We start from the raw sequence: 23,883 nt of genomic DNA, 5'->3' as shown, positions 1-23,883 counted from the left end.
TTTACTGGAGCATGTGTAGCACAGAGATACACCTGGAGAACCAAGCGTGGGGATTGAACAAAGTGAAGGAGACCTTGAGACGATCACTGCCAACAGCATGTTTAGACCACCCAGCTAGACCAGCCGGACAACCAGGAGGAGAGGGAGGAGATGAGAGCTAAGCTAACCCAGCTAGAACCTAAGGATATTCCACTACCCAGTCCTCTCCAGGCTGATGTCCAATGTGAAATAAGACTGCCAGCAGCGTTGGAGACTGTTGTGTGTACATCTTTACAGAGACCTGGCTCTCCATCGTGGCATAATGGATCAGCTATTGCGGACTGCGGGACGGTGCACAGGACTCTGGGATGAGAGGAGGCTTGCTCTGTGTTTACATTCATGATGCAAACATAGTCAAAGTTGATGGACAGTGTTTACCTGGTGTTGAATTTGTAATTTTAACGTTATTATCTGCCCGGAGAATTTACCATTTTTTTGTTGCTGCTGTTTACATTCTTCCTGATGCAAATGAAAGAAATGCACTAGAGGAATGAACTACTGTTTTGTTTTGTTTTGACATGATTATCTTGTGCAGTATAAATCAGTTACAACTGCGTTTCGTTGTGCAACCATGTGATGCAGATTGATAATAAATCATCTTTGAATCCTTGTTACAGGCAACCTCTTCAATATCATGCATTTATAAGAATTCAATCAGACTAAAACGCCACTAATGTGCTACACAAATATATAGTTTCTCTCCTCAGTTAGGTATTGAACTTTCATAAAGATGGAGGACTCGCAATAGACATATTATATAAAGAATAGTCAACGTGGAAGGAGCAGAAGCTAAGACACTCTGACTTTCAGTCCCTGGTACGAATCATGCAGCAAAAACCTTACTTAACCACAATCCCTTATGACATCATCAGGGTTGTTTTCTCAGACTTCACAAAGCTCTTTCATAGGCTGAGTCGTACTAACCATGACCTTCAGTGGGTGACGTGGTTACCTGTGGTAGCAGCGTGTCCATTTTCAAGTCCAGCATGTGTTGGGGCGGGGTCCACTTCTAATGGCTCCTCTCGCTCAATACTCTGAAACACATAGAATCATGGTGAAAACCAGCACAGGGCACCCTTCATTGCTTTAAAAGCGCATTAAGTCATATTTGACCTTCACTAGCGACCAGTAAGAGGTCTGTTGGTGGAGTTTTTTACTTCAAAAACAGAGAACAAGCTGGGAAATTAGTTGTTAAAGCCAGATATTTAATAAGCACCACGTGAATGAATAATTGTGGTGTTGATAAATTGATTGCCCACCGTATTAAAACATTTTGTTTTTTACCACAATTGTACTCGTTATGAGTTCTGTCATAAACCAATTAGTTGTGTTTGGATCACAGACAAAGAGTCAGGGCATCATGTTCCTCTGGTTTGAACAAAAAAATTAATCCAGATGTCCGATGCTCATTGAGTCATTGTTGGACCACTCTCACTCTTTTCAGGTTCAGGACTTTTCTCTAACATATGGGCTTTTTTGACACAACTTCACACAAAACAAAACAAACAAACAGATTGGCGAGGCATGACACAACCAGACGCACTTCAAAGTCGGCTGGATAAATAAGCTGGTTGTAGGCGTGAGTTGCACCGGGGTGTTCTGTGTGTCAGCCTCCCCTCCTGTGATAAGACTTGATTACTCTTTAAATCAGGCACCACTGTCACTGACACACTCAAATCTATCCAGTGCTCTGGCAGCTTGACTGCTAAAGCGATTGAGATCAAGTTTTAATGTCGAACATCATCAGTCTCTTGAGTTTGCATGTTGAAGTCTCTGTGACTTTGTCGATTTCCTGTCTCTGTGATCAGTGCAGACCTGCAGCGTTGGCACTTTTCCCTCTCCAAACACAATCAGCTACATGGAAACAGCGTATCACTATCCTGAGCAGATACTTCTATCTCAAACTCTTAACATGGTGCTGCTGGCCCACATATGTTGTGGGTCAAGCTGTCACTTTCCATGTGGCCCAGTCAGACATATAGATGGAGCTCAGTGTGTTGATAGTCGGCCCCTTTGGCACAGAACAACACTACTCGGGTCAATAGGCCAGCGCTGATAGCTTTGCACGTTTTCTCAAGGTCAGAATTAAACCACATGTCACATTATATCTTTGTTGTTCTCACAGAGCCTGAAAGCGTCCCGGAGACGTGTTGCACCCTTATCCTCAGCTCTGTGTTTGACGAGGACATTATTTCACCCCGGTGCATCTGATGCATCAGTTCTGTGTTTACATCACATCAGCGTGTTTGGAAGCAGCATCTGCTCAGCTTGACTCTGCTGTCAGAAACCACTATATGAGCGGAGAGAGGATGTACAACAGGAAAACATTCCAAACTACTCACATTCATTTGCAATTGGTTGAAAGTGAGGGAAAGTAAAATGGTGTCTTTTCAATCAAATGCATTGTGGCAACAAATTCTTGAGTCTGTTTAATACTGTTCAGTCGTGTTTGTGTCCACTAGATCAGTGGTCCCCAACCACCGGTCCGCGGGTCATTTGGTACCGGGCCGCACAGAAAGATTGAATAAAAAAATATTTTATTTTGAAAGAGGTTTTATTTTGAAAAATCACCGGATACATCCGTCTGTGCGTGTGTGTCTCTTGACACATGTCAAGACGCTCGTCTGTCACGTGATACTTTACTTAAAAAAATTAAGCCCACAAGCAACAATGAGAGGAAAACAAACGTCTTAAAGAGTTTTTTTGGAAAAGGGAAAAGACCCAATGAGGAGACATTTAAAGGACAATATCAGATGTACTACTTAAAATACGTGTTTACCACTACAGGTGATTCTCATGTGCTGCTCTGCATAATATACAGGCTCGCACATGAGGCAACGAAGCCTTCATAGCGGCTTCGCTGGCACCCGGCAGTAAAAGCCCTGGGAGTTTCTTTAAAGAAAAAAAACATGAACAAGAAGGACATAAACAATTACTGATGGTCACCACATCAACACATGCGAGTGCACTGAGAGCGTCATACTTAGTGACTAACCGTGTCGCTAAGAGAAGAAACCTTTTACTATTGGTGAAGAATGTATCCCCCTATATTAGGACCGGCTCGTAGCAGAGACACAAGCTCAGGAATCACACTAATTCAGCGTAATGGTGAGTTTTTTTATGCACTTTATATTTGTTTTAATACCGGCCGTATCGTTTTATTCCGTCATATTTATCCCCACGCCCCCCCCACACACACACTTTGAAGGCCGGTCCGTGAAGATATTTTCTTACATGAAACCGGTCCGTGTCGCAAAAAAGGTTGGAGACCGCTGCACTAGATGAATTTAAGTTTTTGTCTTGGCCTCCTGAGGAAAATATTCCATGATCCTCACCAGCTAACTGTCTGCTGTTTGGTGCTGGATGTGTCGCATACAGTGACTTGATCAGAGCTGATTCCCTGAAACCAGCTGCTGCTGGAAACAACCCTGATGAGAGCGCTGAGGCTGAACGAAAACAGTAAACCAAAACAATTAGCTTAAAGATGCTTCGTAATTCTGCATAATAATAGATAGTAATTCTCTGTAGGTTCATCACTACAAGCAACCCCTTTCACATTATTCTTAGTCATTTCATCGATTGATAATTTAATAATGTTGATTTTGAGCTTTAAGTATATATTGAAGGCTTTGTTTGCCTCCATTACATAGAGCCTTGTTAAGAGTTGAGGGGAGGGGAGGTGACATGTTGTAATAAGTGAAGCATTTATATTGCTTGGATTGCAAAGTGATTTGGCATCACAGTGTTTTTAATAATCCCATAATACAAACAGATGATTGATCCAATTAACAAAAACTCCCTTTAGCAGTATTTAGTCATTCATTTTAAATTCTGCCTCTAATCCAAATACTATTGATACTATTACTATACTGTTAATACTAATTATTATACTATTATTACTAATATTTTTTTCATTTGTGGTGCTCACAGCTTAAATAAATTATAGCAACAAAAACATTTATTTCCAGAGATGTTGAGTTAACCTTTGCTAATGCACAGACCTCATTGTGAACAGTTTACTTTGGATCTACTTTCTATTAAAGAAGATATGAATGAAGTGTTAACAGTGATGGATTATCCATGGAGATGTTAAATGTTATTTCTTGATGCCATGAACATCACAAATACATTTTCATTTACCTCCATTGGTTTTGGTTGGAAGCACAAAAGGTCAGAGACAAATACCTCAAACCCTCTACAGATAAAAGCTAAATACCACTACAGGTAAGGTTTGGCTACCAGGAAGAAGTTTGGGAATTTGTGTGAATCAACCTGTTAAGAATTACAATACAATACATTTTTGCCATGAAAAAGATAAAGTCTCTAGCAAGACTGAAACCTAAAACCACTACTGCATCCCCTCCTGTCTCACACATACATGCAGACACACATATAAGAACAATATGCTGCTCTTGATGTGAGATTGCATGCTGTGCTTACTTGAGGAAATGGCTGGGAGTGTGTAAATGTGTCTGTATTTGGCTGAGCTCACCATATAGGAATGCTTGTGGGCTGTGTGTGTGTGTGTGTGAGTGTGTGTGTGTGTGTGTGTGTGTGTGTGTGTGTGTGTGTGTGTGTGTGTGTGTGTGTGTGTGTGTGTGTGTGTGTGTGTGTGTGTGTGTGTGTGTGTAAAAGCAAAGCAAGAAGAGAGTGTGTGTAGGAGGTTGTCATTTCATAAAGAGTGGGGGTGACACACCTGGAAGGGAATAAGAGAAAAAGTGAGGACATTATATATGAAAAAGGTGAGGAAGGCAGAGGAGCGCAGTTGTATATTGCCTGATGGGAAATGAGGTAGAGACGGGGTAGTGAGGTGGAAACAGCTGGCTATCCAGCAGGAGGAGGGAGGCAAATTGCAGAATGTCTGGCTTTTGGGGAGGGGAGCTTTCCCGGCTTAAGTACTCAGATCATCAGACGTCCACACTGGGTCAGAGGGGGAAACGTGATAGTGGAGCTGCTGAGGTTCCTGTAAACTCTTTGGTATCTCGAGGTCTTTTTTACTGGCAGAACACACTGGTGCTCAACACTTAACATAGCACATTATTGACCAGGGACCTGAGGACATGCTGCACCTATCATATCTGTGCATGCATGTGGTTAAACAAACACAAGTACACAAACATTTTGGCATAAGAACCTCATGAGTATGCACACAAACATCAACTGATATCTGTTGGATTTATTCTGCACTTTACAGAAGCCCTGAGAGGCAAGGGAAAATATCTTTCTTTTCAGTGATCAATTTTCTACGTCTGATCTCAATAGTTTTCTCTGTGTGTTAATGACAAGGTTTTGCCAGGATAATATTTGTCTAAATTTTTAAAAAAATGTTTTCATCTGTGAAACAGTCTATAAAGAAAAGTATGCCAGGGATCTTTTTTTAAATTGCAGTTGATAGACTAATTTACTCTTTTGAGGATTATCACCTTTTATTAAAATATGGATGTCAGCCAGACAGTGTCTCCAATTGATCAGAAACAGCATTTGAATCTGTAACCTCTGCAACCTCTGATCTTATATCGTAGCCAGGAAGCTCTCAAGTGCAATGTTCTACCGGAGGTCAATATTGCTGCTACACAGCAAATATTTATCCATTGAGTAGGTCTGGATATATACGTCTTCACCAGCAATGAAAACCTGTGTGAATATACTGTACAGCTGCTCCAAAGTGACTCAATGTCCATAGTAACTGCTATCTGTATCCGTTTGTCTTAAAGAAATGGTGTGCACTATTACACAACAGGACAAATGTGACAGAGTTTCGATTTTTCCAAGTTACACAAAGTCTATGTAGCCTTACATAGTTTAGATCAAAACTTATTGAGATAATATCCCATTTAAATGCCAGCTTCTTTGGTGAAAAGTGAACCTAAAGACACTCTAAGTGAAATGAATTATTTTCTCCATAAACATCATTTGACTCAAGTCTGAAGAGTATTTCCCAAGACAAATTTAATTGAGACATTCATGTTCCCCACAGGATAAATAGTTATTACTTGTCCACATTTTCCATTGGATTTTTTCTGAAAAGAATCTCTGTGGTAAACAAAGGTTTATGATACTTACACGTTTTGTTCAGCATAACCTTCACAAATTAACACCACAATAAAAACCGGAAGTGCAAAAATGCTGACTCATTCCTGGGTTTTTCCGGCAGCACTGTATTTTGACACTTCATACAGAAATGCTTGCAGGGCACCTTAAAAATGGGATCAGTCATATTTTTGTCTAATGACAAAAAATATACACATGCCAAGGGTCAAAGTCTGGATGAGATTCTGTATCCTTGTACATTGGTAATCAAATTTAAAGATATCATCACCTCAACCTCTCAGCTGGTGGCAGCTTCACAAACCCATATCAGTCAGTATTACACTTCAAGTCACATTTCTCTTTATTGGCATACACATGTGCACTACAGTCTTTGCTGCCTACTGATAAGTGGCTAAAAGTAGAAAGACAGTGGCTAAAAGTAGAAAGACAACACTAAAATAGACCAGACTGATCTGTGTACTGAAGGGGAGCCTGGATGGACAAACATTTAGTTTCATCCTAATTTCTCCCTCCATCCATCCATCCATCCATCCATCCATCCATCCATCCATCCATCCATCCATCGTCTACCGCTTATCCGGGGTCGGGTCGCGGCAGCAGCTCCAGTAAGAAACCCCAATCTTCCCTTCTCCGGGCCACATCCTCCAGCTCCGACTGGGGGATCCCGAGGCGTTCCCAGGCCAGTGAGGAGATATAATCTCTCCACTGAGTCCTGGGTCTTCCCCGGGGTCTCCTCCCAGCTGGACGTGCCTGGAACACCTCTCTAGGGAGGAGCCCAGGTGGCATCCTTACTAGATGCCCGAACCACCTCAACTGGCTCCTTTCAACATAAAGGAGCAGACTCTACTCCGAGTCTCTCACGGATGGCTGAGCTTCTCACCCTATCTCTAAAACGCCAGCCACCCGTCTGAGAAAACACATTTTGGCCTTTGGCCGTTCTTTCATGAACATAGGTGAGGGTAGGAACGAATATCGACCGGTAGATTGAGAGCTTTAGCTTCTGGCTCAGCTCTCTTTTTGTCACAACGGTGCAGTGAAGCGACTGCAGTACCGCCCCCGCTGCTCCGATTCTCCAGCCAATCTCTCGCTCCATCATTCCCTCACTCGCAAACAAGACCCCTAGGTACTTGAACTCCTTCACTTGGGGTAATGGTATACTTGGGTTCCCTACCCGGAGTAGGCAATCCACCGGTTTCCTGCTGAGAGCCATGGCCTCAGATTTGGAGGTGCTGATCCTCATCTCAACTGCTTCACACTCGGCTGCGAACCGATCCAGTGACTGTTGAAGGTCACAGACCGATGACGCCATCAGGACCACTTCATCTACAAAGAGCAGCGATGAGATCCTCAGGCCACCGAACTGCAACCCCTCTCCTCCACGACTACGCCTCGATATCCTGTCCATGAAAATCACGAACAGGATTGGTGATAAAGCGCAGCCCTGGCTGAGGCCAACATTCACTGGGAACGAGTCCGACTTACTGCCGAGTATCTGAACACAACTTCTCGCTTTGGGCGTACAGGGATTGGATGGCCCTCAGAAGTGACCCCCTCACCCCATACTCCTGCAGCACCTCCCACAGTATCACCCGGGGGACCCGGTCATACGTCTAATTTCTCCCTGATTTCCAAAAAGTAAAGTTGATAATGGAGAGACAGAAGTGCAAGCAGACAAAAGCTCCCTTTTCTTTCTTCAGGGAACAACCAATACCTTCCTCCCTTTGAGTGCATCATTGGAACTATAAAATGTTTGGACAAAATTATTAAAACAGACCATGAAATGTGTAAAAGCCTTCGGTGTGCATGTGAGCCGAGACGGAGGTGAAGGAATAAGATGAAGAGGAAACTGAGGAATGAAAATAAATTTGATCATGCTAATTGTTTGCTATCTTTACTGAGCATCGAACACCTACTGTACTTCATGTGTAGTCACACTGAGGTCAACATGTCCTATCCCCACAGACATATTACCATCATTTTATTTCCTTACCAAACAGGAAAGGATGAATCAAAATGTGTCCTAAACAGCTGTTAGCCAACTTTCCAACTATTGGTATTTTATAGTATTTACATGTATGATCAATATTTTACATGTTCCCTCCCAAGGCCATTTGCATAAGTGAAAAATAATGTGTGTATCTGACCTGCTCCAAAGTTGAATGGGTTCTTCCTTGGCCAATGCTCCACCCTTTCACCAAGCTTTATGAAAATCGGACCTATAGTTTTTCCGTAATCCTACCGACAAACTGACAAACAAACCAAAAACATAACCTCCGTGGCGGAGGTAACTAAAGATAATTCCCATTCTTCTTCCAGTGTTAACTCAATAGAAGTTTGGACATGTACTGCCAAAAAAATGTAGGCATATACCAGAATATTTGCAGATAGACAATATTGTGTGTTTGCTTTTGGACAACGTGCCCTGAGAAAGACGTCTATTCAAACAGGAGGAGGTATGACGGTGCTGGGTGAGTGTGTAGTCGGAGGATAATGCTTGGCTGTCAGAGGCACCTTCATCACTGACACCTTAATAAAGACTCTGTAGGATGGGGGTGAGATGTGGACTGGACGAGTTGACTGCTGGAGGGTGACAATTTGACGAGGGTACATTGTAGTCTGCTGGGAAACGCAGTGCACTTAGAAAGTTGTGTTGGATTTGTACTTCAGCACATTTTGTGCATTTGCATTTGAAATGAAACAAGATGCACAGTCTTCTTACTCCTGCTTTGTCACAATGTAAATATTTGAGCTAACTGTGTGTGTCTTTGTGACTGTTAGACACTTTAGTAGTCATGGTCCTTCATGTAGCCTGATGAAGGGAGACAGAAAAGTAGAGGGCAAATTATGCTCACAGTTGAACCAAAACATTACTCGAATGCAACAAAGCTACTTGGTTAAGTTTAATAAAGCATCATGGTTACTTTTGTACTCTAACTAAGTAGTTATTTTGATGATAACTTGTCTTTACCAAGTTACAGTACTTTTAATTGAGTGCAATATTTTAGCTACACATTTCTGGTTATAGGTAGTTTATTTAATCCCTACACACTCATGTAAACACAGCAAGTTGTGGTTATATAATGACTTACATGCTGTAACTAATTACGAGCAAACATTAGCTTTGTCCCAGTGTCAATGCTAAGCTCATCACCAGCTGGCTTGCTTCATATTTAACGTGGAGATATGAGAGCGGTATCAATCTTCTCAACAAAAGAAAGCAGATAAACATATTTCCCTAAATGTATATTTTTTTAACATGAACTAAGTCATTTAACATCCTCTACCCACCGGTAATGCTGGTGCCTTGCCATTGTTCCGACAGCCCATTATTCTGAAACCACAATAGTCCGAAAAATGTCCAATTGAACTGAAATCCCTTTTGTCTGAAAGCCTGTTATCCTTAACCCTAAATGCTGTGTACATGTGTGACAATAAAAAGTTGATTTGATTCCTCCATTTTACATTACATAACAGTTCATTTAGCTGACACTTTTGACGAAAGTGACGTACAAAAAGTGCAAACAATCATGGAGATACAACTCCGAACAGCAAGAATCTTGTAAGTACAATCGCTTCAAATAGGTACAATCGTATAAGTGAACACTGTCTTCAAATAAGCCAGTTTGAAGTGCTACATAAGTGCAACATACAGAAACAATAGAATACAAATTCAACTATTAGCTATAAATAAGCCAAACCAATACAAGTGCAACATACAAAGTACAGTTATTTAGTTTTCTTCATTCGCCGAGGTACAGTCAAAACAGGTGAGTTTTCAGTCTGCGACGGAAGGTGTGAAGACTGTCTGCTGTCCTGACATCAATGGGGAGGTCGTTCCACTATTTTGGAGCCAGGATAGCAAACAGGCAGGTTTTGTTTGAGGGAAATCTGGGTCCCACTCGCAGTGAGGGAGTGGCGAGCTGATTGGTCGACGTAGAGCGAAGTGAACGCGCTGGGGTGTATGGTTCGACCATGGCCATTTCCAAGTTGGTCAGGGGCAGTCCCAGTAATACTTTGCCAATTCTGTTATGTAGCAATCTTCACTTGTTGTTTGAGGAACTTTTTACCTTCAGGCTGGATTTAAGCAAGTCTGTCACACAAAGACACACTCACCGTTACGGGTCCCTAACTTTAATACTGATTTTAGTTTGCGAAACAAATGGACAAGATTCACAGCAGTTATTAGCATTATCCCACAATGAAGTGTTTGTGCTGACAACAATAACATGGCTGAATGAAGGTACAGGACTCACAGTCTGCTACATATTATGAATTATTACAAAGCTTGTAAACTGACATTCATCACTGGGACTTTGCATTAATAGGATAGATAAAAAAGCACAAAAGACAAATGCAGGTGCAGATGTAACATATGGAGTAAGAAGCACAGCTACTGTAGAGATATCAGCTGGGTTGTCCTCAGCTATCAGAGGAAACAGTTAGTGACAGAGGTCTCTTGCTCTGTAATTTCCTTTTTGGAGTCTACAGAGGAATCCTCTCAGTGGAAGAAAGACACACCACCTGTTCTTCAAATACATTCACGCAGCCTGCAATTTCTCTGCTAGAAAAATCGCAGGGAATACCACTTTGGGATGAGAGTGGAAATATGCACAGCCTTTGAACTGAGAGGATATAAAAACCTAATTGCAGGTGAGAGCCACTGTGCAGAGAACAGTTCTCTTCATAAACACAGTACCACTGAATGCAGGTTACAGTCTCAAGTGTTAAGACATGATTTCATGTGTGCTTCTCTGCAAACTGCAACCAAGAGTGTATTTGTGCTTTTGTGGTGCTTTTGGGGTATATAACAATCTGTTGTACTCTCAGTTTATGTGAGAGGTACAGACAGTTCTTGCTTCACTGGTGGCAGAGACAATGGATGGGGATGTCAGTGGGTCGGTTTGTCTCTTTAGATCTATAACAACTACGATTACTGAACAAATTCTCCTGGGTGAAAGTCCTGTGTTTGTTTGACCTCGACCTCCTTTCTCAGCGCACACCTTCCTGGTTTATGATTAGAAACGTGTTTGTGATACATCAAAAACAAATGTAATCCTGGACAAAATACTTTTCAGTCGAAATATAACTGACAATGCAATTTATTGTAATACTTCATCCCTTTTCCTAATTTTCAGAGAATTGCTGATAGACCTCACCTATGTATCTTAAATACTTTACATACGAGATGTAAGTTAAGTATGTTACGTTGTGTACGTAACTTAAAATAAGTCAGTTTCGCACACAAGTTGGTTTTACACAGGACACTTTTAAAACAGCAGTCTCATGGGTAAAAGTTCTGTGTTTGTATCTGTTCACTCCCTCCCTTTGCTGCTCTTTACACTACGTCACCTGACTTCCTGCTTTACTGCCGTCATAATGACTGCGGCCACTAGAAGCAGCCCTGCATGTTCAAAACTGACGCCATAGTGTGACACATAGGGCCACTGACCAAGCTGCAGTATTTATCGAGTTGGAAGTGAGAACAGTCTACATATATTATATTCTCTATATATAAATATATAAAAAACTTGCTCAACTGATCCCACTCTCCCATCAGCCTTTGAATGTCCGTTTGTTTAAATATTTGTAAGAATCATGGAAGAACAACAGTATGGTTTCAGTCTCTTCCAGGCCAAGTATCTATGAGAAATAGGTCCTGCTAGCTGTAGGGGAGAACATCATTTTTCATTCTTGTACTCCCTCATCTCTAACGTCTAGCTGTAACATATGGCAACAATAGATAGTGAATCCCCTGTCTCCCTTAGTCCTTCTCTCCTACTGTTCCTGGTAGAGAGGCAGAGAATGGGAAGAACGAGGCGGGGGAGTCTAACATGCTGACCTCTTGTGGGTGAGAGGTCAGGGAACAGACCGTCTGTATCACCTCTTCCTTAACTTCCATTTCTAAAGAGAAGTGTGTGTGTGTGTGTGTGTGTGTGTGTGTGTGTGTGTGTGTGTGTGTGTGTGTGTGTGTGTGTGTGTGTGTAGAGAGAGAGAGACAGATGGGATGGCTTTCTGCTGCAGTACTAGGATTAGACTATCTGGGGTAATATTGATGTTGTATCAAATTCAAATCTGGCTCCAACAGACTTGTCAAATCCAAATACAATGGATATGATGTCATTTGATTGATTTTTATTTTTTGCTAGCAGCGTGGCTCTCGGGGTACCAATGGTGCTAAGTACGATCAAACGCTGAAAACACCCTTTAAAGTTCTTCAACTAAAACCCAGATAACGCCAAGGTAGCTGCCTGTTAATCACAAAGTGTCACGGTGCGGTAAAAAAAGAGGACCCCAGCTCAGTGCACACAACAGGCAGGTCGCAAACAAAAAGCGAGCTTTAATAAACAAAGTTGAATTCAACACACTGGTATAAAACAAAACTGAGGGAGCAGGCTAAGGTAACAAAAAAATAGGATAAACCAGGCAGGCACAATGGTACAAGGGAAAACCAAGATCAAAGCAGAAATATTCACAGAAGGGACGACCACACCAGGAAACACAGACGACGAACTGATCAGGAACAACGGTCGACAGGCATATATACAGTAATACCCACAGACAACTAATCACAAGAACAGGACACAGCTGGAGGAGGCAGGCAAAGACACAAGGGCAGCAGGTGAATAGACACAGGTGGATCAACCAAACAATTGCGGGGCAAACAATTACAAAAGGCGGGAAAACACAAAGATAGGAAATAAAATGAAAAATGACAGAAGGTGAGTGACAGCCAGGATTATGACACAAGGTAACCAAGTCCTAAAGCATGAGCCGCATTGTCATGTATTTTACTTTAAATGGGATCATATCTACAAATTGGACATCATGCTGTATTGAACAACACTTGATTGAAACCATAAACTGATAAGAAAATGTTTACTGAGTTAATAACTCAAGTTAGAAGTCAGGTCATTTTCTCAAAGACTTCTATACAATCTGACTACGACCAGTGGAGTCGCCCCCTGCTGGCCATTATAAATAATGCAGGTTTAAGGCACACATTCATGTCCCACTCAAGATTAATTGCAATAACTCCGACATTTTATCTAGCTTGTGTATGTGCAGGACTTTGGTTGATGACCATACAAAACTGATGCAAAACTGAGGACATCCCCATAGGCCACTAAACTAATATCGTGAGCATTGTAAACATTTTGAACTGATGACTCATGACCGATAATCACTTCAAAGAGACACCAGATGGAGCAGACATCACATAACTATCTCCATCACACAAACTACCCAGTCTGCCCATGACAAGAACACACACAAACACACACATAAAAGATGGAGATGCAGCATAACCATAAGATCTCACCACCCAGAGAATTGACATTCACACTCCTACGAAGAAAAGGAGAGGAGGCGAGTTGGAAACTTGAATTTCATCCTCACAGTGATTGACAGGCAGATTAACCCATGCTCCTACTTCTCCTGAGCCCCCAAATGCCCAGAGTAGCAGTTATTACCCTCCTGTGGTAGAAGACTTAATGTCTGACAAGACCTGGAAAATTCAGAAACCCCTGTTCTCTCACCCATGACCTAGCACGGTGTCACCCAACCTCTCAAATCAAAAGTGCCTTCTGGGCATTATTCCAAAACACTGAAATCTAAGTGTAGCTAAATGACTGTAAAGTATTCCCATGGTGGATTGAGCTGACGTAACCAAAGAGGCAATCTTAAAATCCACTTCTGAAGTTGACTTCCAGTAAGGCTTACTTGTTCCAGAGGGCAGCGTGGGCGAGCTGTCCCATCGGCCAGTCAGTTATTAACCTGTTTCCACAGAGATGATGATGGGAAGACGGCCTATTGTCTGGAAGTCATTAAGAGAGCCAGGGGTAGCCAGGGGTAGCCAGGGGTAGCCAGGGAGTGGCAGCATACCTCTGTTAAACCCCCAGCATGTGTACGTACACACACACACACACACACACACACACACACACACACACTTGCCTTCTCTTCAGCTGTGCCCAGTTTTCAATTTCTTTCTTCTATATCATTCCAAATCTATTTAAACTTCTAACTAAAAATCATGTTTATCATCAGAATAAATATTGCCAAACCAGCCTGCAAAGTGTAGTTGTATTGCCAAACCACTCACACAAATGAATAACAGGCGAGAGACCAACAATACTGTAGAGCTGATTTTGAAATGCTAAAGATTTTAAATTACAGCTATGATTCATAAGTCAGTTGGCATTTTAGAAAACATTGTATATGCTCATGTGAGTGTTAGAAGCGCTGTTTTCTGTCTTCCTCATGGCTATATTATTAGCAACATAGGGGGGTTGGTGCCAGGAATCCAGCCTTAAAATGCAGCCGAGGTCTGAGGGGGAGATTGGGGGAGGGGTAAAAGGGTGAGGAAGGGGCCACAGAGGCAGGGAGGAGTTCTTGGATGGATGGATAGGTGCTGCTAGAATCTGTTTACAAACTGATATCAGAAATTGTACCCCGTCAGCTGGCTCAGACGGGGGAGTCTCCACAGACAGCGTGTAAATGTCAAATGTCTTTGTCATGGGGAAAAACAACACAACACAATGCTCTCTAAACTGCAGTTTAACCCTTCGTACTGCTGCGATCACACACACAATCCAACACACTCTCACTCATTCATTTATTTGTAAAGGTGACCTGCTGGATCTAGATCAAGTGGCACCCTCCGGGTCTCAAAAGTGTCTTAAACCTGAATTCTTGCAAATGGCCAGGAGTGAGTGACACCACTGGTTGCAAAAAGAAGCCGGAAGTTGGAAGAGGAAATTACTTTATTACCTCAGTAAACATTTTCGTAATGAGTTTACCCAATGAGCACTAGATCCAATTTCAATGTTGCCACAATATGGATCACTTTTAGAGTTGAATTGATATTACATAATTTATATATCATACAAACAACTGTAAATATGGAAGTTGCACAATGTAAGTATATATACATTGTCGTAAAATAATTTGAATTGGCATTTCTCAATGGCACGGTTATCAAGTAGTAGGGGGTTAGCTAACGTTAGCCAGCTAGTGATCGCTAACGTTATTAGCGGTCTGTGACTCAATAAATTTGTAGTTGAGATCAAAATGAAGGCTGGAGCAAGATTACATTACAATACATGTCATTTAGCTGACGCCCCTTATAATAAGTACTAACAATCATGAGGAGTGTGTGGAGTTAGTAGATAGTGAAGATAACATTAAGGCAGTTGGAAAAAGGGTCAGCAAAGGGGGGTCTGTGCATGTGCACATGTGCACCAGCAGTGTCATTCAGTCTATTCATCAGACTATTTTCAGACTGTGACTAAACTTAAACACTGCAGGCCTAATGCTTGTAGTCGTCTGCTACTTCTCTCTCTCTGTGTGTGTGTGTGTGTGTGTGTGTGTGTGTGTGTGTGTGTGTGTGTGTGTGTGTGTGTGTGTGTGTGTGTGTGCAACCCGTGTGTGCGTGTGCGTGTGCGTGCGTGCTCAGAAAAAGAAAGCATCAAAGTGAAGTTGTGTAAAGTTAGTGGGAGATGGAGCTAATGGATGCACGGGGAGATGGAGGGAGGCATTGTTGGGGTGTGCAACCCGATGAAGTTTGTACCAACACACACACACACACACATATCACCATTCAGATAACTTGGCAGTTTCTCCATAGGATTAAATCAGACCATCAAATAGCCACTTACATTTATTACTAAGACAAATAGATATGATTCTATTTTGAACGTCAATATATCATTACTGGTAAGTTACTTTTCCTAGTTGGGTACAATTGTTTTAAAAATGAGAAGAGGGTGGAGAGAATGGGTAGCTTCTGTTTCGCAGCAGTGGTATTGTGAGTACAGATGTTTCTCAAAATTAAAAACATATTTCCCATAAATCCTGCTCTTCCTGCAAGAATATGTTGAAAAAAACTTTTCTGTTTCAGCCACATCACCAACCAACACAAACGCCTGCCCAGTTTGTACCACACTGATGACAGTAGGAAAACCTCAAAATATGCATGGTAACGATTTACTGATGTGAAATATCTACAACGCACCCAAACTCAACTGTTCAATCTCAAGAAATCACCCTTACATAACATGTGATGGAAGTGCTGTACTGAGCCATAAATCAAGCGCACCCAGTCTCTGTGCGTTGATAGATAACAGTAGATAAAGCTCTGACCTGACAGCGCTAATCTGATCTGTTCATCTGGTTATTAACACACACATGCGGTGCAAGAGGAATGTACTGTGTGTAATGCTCTGCTTCAGCAGTGGAGCCTTGAGTGGGACAGGTGTGGTTTGGCAAGGTATGTGTAATTAAGAAGGAAAATGAAAGTGTGGGTGTTTCTGTGACAGAAAACAGAGCCGGAGACAGACAGATAAAGATCATTATTTATTACTGTAATTATGTTAATTGTGAATTATATTTTTTTTTATTCTCACAAAGAAATCTAACATTTAATTATTACATTTTCTTAAGATTAAAGGACTCATAAGAGCAGAATAAAAGCAGAGAATCGAGGAGATATCCTGACTCTGACTGGCAGTAAAAACACTGGATCCTACATTCCTCAAAATACAACACAATGACATTGGTAAACGCATTGAGCTGATTCTGGGTTCTGAGATAATTCATCTTAATTTTTAGTTTTTTTTGTCAAACTGATGATGATTTCAAGCTCAATGTCTAAACTTTAATTCACAGATACAGAATGTGTCATATCTGCACAAACTGTCAGCCTCTGGTTAAACATTTGCCGAGTTGAGACAATGGTGAGAGATGGAGAAGAGGAGAGGAATGATTCAGAGAGGAGGGTCGATTCTGTAATCCTTCCACACTCAATGTATTCCCAATGAAGCACAAGAACCCACACAATGGCCCTTTGAGATGGCTGCTTTGGCACTGTAATTGGCAACAGCGGTGTTGTCTGCTGACGTGTGTGTGTGTATGTGTGTGTGTGTGTGTGTGTGTGTGTGTGTGTGTGTGTGTGTGTGTGTGTGTGTGTGTGTGTGTGTGTGCGTATGTGATTGGGGGAAAACAGAGGAGGAAGAGGAGACTTCGTTGAGGAGGTTTAGGTATTTGTCCTAATCCTAATCTTGACTAATTCCTGTTGCCTAGAACTATTAGAGGACAGAAAAGAACCACACAGCTGCCTCTTTACAGACCTCAAAAACCTTCCAGATGGAAACACACACACACACATACACACACACACCATCACACACACAGCTGGGTTTCCATTCAAGTATTTTTATGCGCATTCCAATGTACTGAATCAGAAAATTAGAACAGAGGTGGCAAATTATGACAACATTTCCAAAATATTGCAAATCAATAATCATCAACGTTTTTGTCAATACACACCTATACACACAGTATCATATCAACTGATGAATAAGCACCAACTTTTGATTGATTTCAAGAACAGAGAGAAGAACACAGTGGATTTATTAATCTCATATTGTGCCTAAAAGTGGATCATAACATATCAGGAATTAATGTGCAGATGCTCTGGTTCAAAATGACAGCAAACTTTTCTATGGATGTCAGTTTTTGAGCCACGACCGTGGCCTGCAACAGACTAGGTAGGGGTTTAAGGGCCGAGCTGATTGCTGGAAATGCCTTCAGCTACCACGCCTGGTGGAGATATAAAGAGACAGACCAATCAGAAAATAAAGTAAGTATTCATGATTCATACGTGCTACAGGTGTGTTTTCCATATGAGCGAGATCATGCTGACGCGCCGCAGGTGTGTGCAGGTGTGTGTGCAGGTGTGTGTATGTCCTCTTGTGGCAGCTTGGCAGGTCAGGTGAAGGTGCGCAGTAACAGCTGGAGAGCAGGTTGGAAGACAGACACGCCTACACACATCTCTCTGGCACGATAGACTCAGCTTGGATTGGAGCCATTCAGAATGCCTGCAGCGTGTAGGTGTGTGTGCGTAACGTTTGGTTTATCATGTTGATCAGGCCTGTTTGAACAGTCAGCTGAACTTTATGTACTGTGTCTTCATTTGACAGACAGGCGAGAATCATGTGGCAAGAGAGAGCTGCAATTATGATTCAAACTGCAGACCGTCGAGATCTGACTAAGTGGACCAAATAAAATCCAATGAACCTAATTACCATGATGTGAGCAGAGAGGCAGCATACACACAGTTAACCTTTGTGCACTCATACATCATTTGAAAGTATAGTTTTTCTCATGTTTGATCCAATCTGTGTGTTTCTGCAGCGGTGTGTTTGGCTGACAGCAGGGGATCTCCCACAGCAGAGACAGAAACAAAGGTGCCCTTGTGTTGTTTAGCACTGACCACATGATTTCACAGAAGATAAAATTCCTCTGTTGTATCCACCACATAGTTTGGTAATTACAGATACAGGACCAACAGCTATTTGCATAATGTGAGCATGTCCGTTACAGAAAGAAAACACACCAGATTACCGATACATTTAGTAAAAATGGGGATTATTAGGATTACAATTTCAAAATACATACAAAATGAAGAACATATAATATGCTACAAGAACTTAATGTATTTCAAATCGGTTCCAAAATTGGGGCATATCATGTTGAGAACGCAACGTCCTGCCTGTTGCAGACACACTTGGAATGCATAAAAGATGTGTACAAGGATAAAGTGTGTGAGTGTGTGTGTGTGTGTGTGTGTGTGTGTGTGTGTGTGTGTGTGTGTGTGTGTGTGTGTGTGTGTGTGTGTGTGTGTGTGTGTGTAATGCATTCGAGTTTTGCGTAAACTGTGAGTTTACAGGCAAGACAGAGGTTTACCAAGGAATAACTCCGCTCCAAAAAACAAGAAGAATCTCAATACTGGCCTCAGAATGCTTTCAACAGCAGGACAGAGTTTCCCTGGAAGTAAATAACATCCTCTGTGGACTTCCTCCTGTCATTATTCAACGTAACCACTGTGGCTTTCAAATACTTGTAAACCAAAACAGTTTGACATGTGATTTCATGTCTATGGTTTCACTGTTTACTTTAGGTAATACATATAACATGAAATAAAAGTCACTGTTGATTGAAACGCAAAGGTGGTACAAGCTGTGTGCCACTGTGCACAATCTCCATTTACAGCACAAAGCCGTGGAAAGCAAAGTGCAGTGTGTCCTGTGCAGCGTTGCTAACTCTTTTTCAATGAAAGTAGCAAGCACTAGAAAGTAGCCAGATGACGTCATACTTACATTTGCATATTGGTGACGTCATTGCGCATTAATCTGCATAAAGTTTAGTGGTTGTGTTGGTTGCAGGGAGGGAGAGACTGCCATGAGGAGAGGGAGAGAGAGCTGTTGGCAGAAGAGCCGTGTACTGAGATTACTCTGAGCAGCATTGGGATACAATATATTTCTTGCTTTTTCTGTGATGGTCTGAATAACTTGCTTAATTTGACGCCAGTAGTAGGCTCTAAGGAAAACGAAGAGCTTTGTGGTCTTTGTGACAGCAGCGGTAACAACAAAACCAACTGGAAACGCTGGGGTGAAGTTGTCTATTATTGGCTACTTTTATTGTTACTGTTTTAAACAAACTGAACACACAAATGGACAGCAGAAAAGTGGTTTGTACTTAAAGAGTATTTTAAGAAGTTTTTGGAAAAAAAACGCAAGCTGGCTTTAATGCAGAGAACTTTATTCTTGTCACAATTTCTGAAATTGAAATGAACAAAAGAGTTACAACAGCAACACGGTCATGAATACTCAATCACCTAAGAATGGTAGGGAAAAAAATCTTGATCGTCATCAACTTATTCTAAATATTTACGTACATGAGACTTCTGCTCTGAAAACCCCATAAACATGATCAGGAGAATGTCATGAAAACTGCACACCCGTCATCAACTGTCTGAGTGATGCAGCAACTACAGACTGGATAGAAGCCACAAGATTTTTGGTTTCATCAGATGCAAGACAAGCCAAGGGAGAAAAATTCAACTATGCAACAATTACAGTAAGAGACTCCAAGAAGAGTTACAAGTCCAACTCCACAGCACAAACTTCCACGAGCATGCATCCCAAGGTAACAGTAAAACTGTGAACCTGATAATAACTCAGTAACTCAGCCCTAAAATAAAGACACAGGCTGTTGGGTCACCATCGATGCAGTGATTAACTATGGTCTAACCCAGACATAGACAACAAAGAAACACTTTTGACACATCCTTTTAAAGTTAAATGTCAGCTTAACCCTTCTGTTTCTGAATATATTCAGTGAAGTTTAGATAAAGTTTTAGTTTTAAAATCTTTTCAAACCAAAATCATGTAATCGTTCAGGTGAAGCTAAAAATTGAAGTTATCCAAACCCTAATCCACAGAAGTTGCACAGGACGACAGTGATAATGACTAACCAGAGCCGACATTTCACAATGCTGACTTCACATATTTGACTCAGGTCTGAAAACCACCCAACCACACTAACCTCACCTCCCAGGAACCTGCTCCACTCATGTTACTGCTCTTCATAAATCCTTAAGCATCCTGGTGGAGGGCTTTTGTGTAACCGCAGTGACACAGCCAGTGCCTCGTATGACACATCCACACAGCCTACGCAACACGACTTCAGCCAAACTCACATTCTGCCTGTTTACCGCCGTGGCCCTTTCCCAACCAACACAATTACATCACAATTACTGGATTACCTCTTCTGCTATGTATATTACATTTCCATCCATGTTCCAAAGTATCTAGCACTGGAGTGTGAAGTGGTGGGTCAAATATGTCAAGAGCGTCTGTGTGCAACAGCCCAGGAGGAGACAAACTACAAATTGTCTCAAGATTCCTTAAGACTTGAGCTCTAAGCAGTTATTGACATATAAAGCAGTGATTGTACCTGAGGGGGTATTCTGCAGGTGACGGATAGATGTACTCAATTGAAAAAGAGAAATTGAGTCAGACTGTTACACCTGGACATTATGTGTTGAGTGTGTGAAAAATAGTGAGCAAACGATAAGAGTAGTCTAAAGGCCAATTCATACTTTCATGGTCCGCATGTTCGCAGGTGTCTGCTTTGGTCCTGGTGACGCAAATTTTGCCATCTGCCATGTCCACGAGGGACCCCACTGACAGTCCTTTTGCAGCGGAAAATTTGTGCGGACTGTACACTTAGCAAGTGTGCTGACTGAGCATGCTCCTGTTTTGTTCCACACTGTCCAACTGGTGGCGAAGGCAACTCTAGCTGGTTTGCCGAGAAAAGGAAGAAAAAGATAACAAACAGCAGGTTTGTTTTGAAGATATTGTGTGAGGAGATTTGCCGTAAGCATTAACAGCCAAATGGCGTTGAACTCCTGGAGTGTGGATCGGTAAATGTGCATGTGTGGAACGCCAGACCGACGCAAACCATCAATTGTAGTATGAATGGACCGTGTGACCCGCAGTGGTCCGCGGACGCAGAGAGTATGCACTGGCCTTATACAGTTAGCTCAAAGTAATGGATAAATGGTTGAAATAGGTCAATATTATCACAGTAATATAATAGTGGATAGGATAACAGTTAAAAATGTAACGGATAAATTGTTTAAGTAAATAGCTAAAAGTAGGCCCTCATGGATAAATGGCTGCAACAGCTAAATGAATAACTGTTGAAATAGGTAAGTCATAGATAAATGTTGAAGCAGTTTCTGCCACTTCAAGTGAAGTAGAAGAAATACAAACTTGAAAGTACATACGAAACCAGACCGACCCAAATTGTATAGAAAGATATTCACTTTTATATAATCAATAGTGTTAAATAACAATAAATTAAAAATTAATGCAAATCATTCAAACTTGGATGGGTGATGTCAATGAAGGGTACTTTGTATTTGTTTGACACTGTGGAGATACATAAGACATAATGGTTGGGAAACACTGTGGTTAAAGACTTTGGATGAAAGCATCTCTACAAACATGCAGTACTCACGTTAGTCTTGTTGGACACGGCGAATGTGGCTCGGCTGGAGAAGCGGGCAGTGGAGGGGCTGCTGCTTGACACTGGGCCAGTCACCATGGAGGAAACTCTGGAGCCGACAGGAGGACTGTTGGAGCTGGAGGAGGATAAGAAGGTGGCAGGTGGGGACACAGGACTGGACTGACTGCTGAGGCCACTGTTGGTCTGGACTTGGCTGCCCAGGTTGCAGGGCTGGATGTGGAGAAGAGCCTGGATCTGAGTGTGAGCCTCACCCTTCCCGTAGACTACCTCTTTTATCTCCTGATGGTTCTCGTGAATGTCACTGAGGTGATTCTTGTGATTCGGACTGTGATTATGGCTATTATTAAGCAAGGTGCTCCTATCACTCATCATCCCACTAAGGAGCTCTACCTGTAGGGTAAGAGCCTCCAGCTGGCTCCTGAGCTGCCGGTTTTCCTGCTGGAGCTGATCCACAGTACGTCCAAGAGGCCCGCTCAGGCTGGCTGTGTCCTCCAGACGACGCTCCATGCCCAGCTTAAAAGTGCTGACGTCCACTTGGATCTCCTTGATGGCATCCCGAAGAGTATTCTCATAACGGACTAAAGCTGCACACACTGTCTCCCCTTCTGGAGAAGAAGATCGGGGGTGACACAAGTCTTCCTCAGCCAGGGTTGGGGCTTCCATCTGTACACGGGCCAGACAACCTCTCAGTCTGTGATCTAGCGTCTGAGAGTCAGATCCTCCGGAGAATGTGTAGCTTCAGTCAGGGTATGGCTGCAGGGGGCACTGACAGACCAGGGTTGGGAGGTGAAAGTTTGCAGCAGGGGACAAAGGTTTGGTCTGTTTTATCCCCACTCGTCCAGGGCTTCTTCTTCTTCAAAAAGCTCTGCTTTTGAGGTACAAATGTCTCACTCTGTCTGAAAGCACAAAAGGGACAAGACTTGACCTTTAGCTTGTGAACAGCTGCCAAACTCTTAAAATATCCTACCAACCGAGGCAAAAGTGATCTGTTCTGTGCAAAAATGTAGCTACAAAATATGCACTATAGCAACAATGAAATCAAGACTTGTGCAAAATGTTTTCATTCAAAACATCACAAACTTAATTCAAACACAACTGCATTGAACTGAATGAGAGAATCTATAATTAAAGAGTCAGCATGACAGAAAGAAAGCATACATCTATTTGAGCCAGCTATTTTTCATAACTGCCGTAAAACACAGCAGTGAGGTAATCTTTACTCACAGCTGCAAAGAACCTACCTCAGCTTCAGTCTCCGGTACAGTTTACTAGAGTTTCCTCATCGTTGAACAGCTGTATGAGTGTGTGTGTTTGATAGTGTGTGAGAGCTCTGCCCTGCGCTGCTGGCTCTCTGGTTTGTTTAAACTATCAGGTTGATCACTCCTCTCTTCTGGCCCACAGGAGGGAGGAGAAAGGAGGAGGGCAGTGGTGGTGGAGTGAAGAAACAACATGGAAGGAGTAATAAATGTGAGGGGAGGGGAAGGAGGCGGGCCGGGTAGCTTTTATATCCTTGAACTGTGTAAACTATTGGAAGGAGGACTCCTCCTCTTCTTTCTACCATAGGTATGCCTTTCCCTGCTCAGTGACATATTTTCCTTTTTCTCTGTCATCCATTCTTTTCCCTAGTTTTGTTATCTCCGCCAGGTGTAAGATGACCCAAAGTGTGTGTGTGTGTGGGTGTGTGTGTGTGTGTGTGTGTGTGTGTGTGTGTGTGTGTGTGTGTGTGTGTGTGTGTGTGTGTCTGTCTGTCTGTCCCTGGCTGATTTTTCATACTACTGGACCCATCAGCCCTAATCATTTGTCTGTTCATTTATAACTTTATGCTCAAAGACATTCTGCAGTTGATTCACAATTTTTGAAAAAACTATTAAATTGTCATCGTCACTGACTCCTCAATCTTTATGCCGATAAAGGCCGCAA

General features: G+C 42.1%; 1 protein-coding gene across 1 annotated transcript in view; it reads right to left on the bottom strand.

Moving 5' to 3' along the window:
* Window positions 1-23,343, bottom strand: part of smtnl (smoothelin, like) — a 32,241-nt gene extending 8,898 nt beyond the window's left edge. The window contains exons 1-3 of the mRNA XM_029446598.1: window positions 23,205-23,343; window positions 21,955-22,859; window positions 992-1,073 (exon numbers count right to left, since the gene is read on the bottom strand). Of these exons, the coding sequence (XP_029302458.1) occupies window positions 992-1,073; window positions 21,955-22,626 (754 nt within the window). The 5' untranslated portion in view covers window positions 22,627-22,859; window positions 23,205-23,343. The remainder of the gene's footprint in view (window positions 1-991; window positions 1,074-21,954; window positions 22,860-23,204) is intronic.
* Between the last annotated feature and the right edge of the window lie 540 nt (window positions 23,344-23,883).

Source organism: Cottoperca gobio, chromosome 13, assembly GCF_900634415.1.
Source record: "Cottoperca gobio chromosome 13, fCotGob3.1, whole genome shotgun sequence".
Classification (NCBI taxonomy): Eukaryota; Metazoa; Chordata; class Actinopteri; order Perciformes; family Bovichtidae; genus Cottoperca; species Cottoperca gobio.
This window is presented reverse-complemented; position numbering and strand designations above follow the sequence as displayed.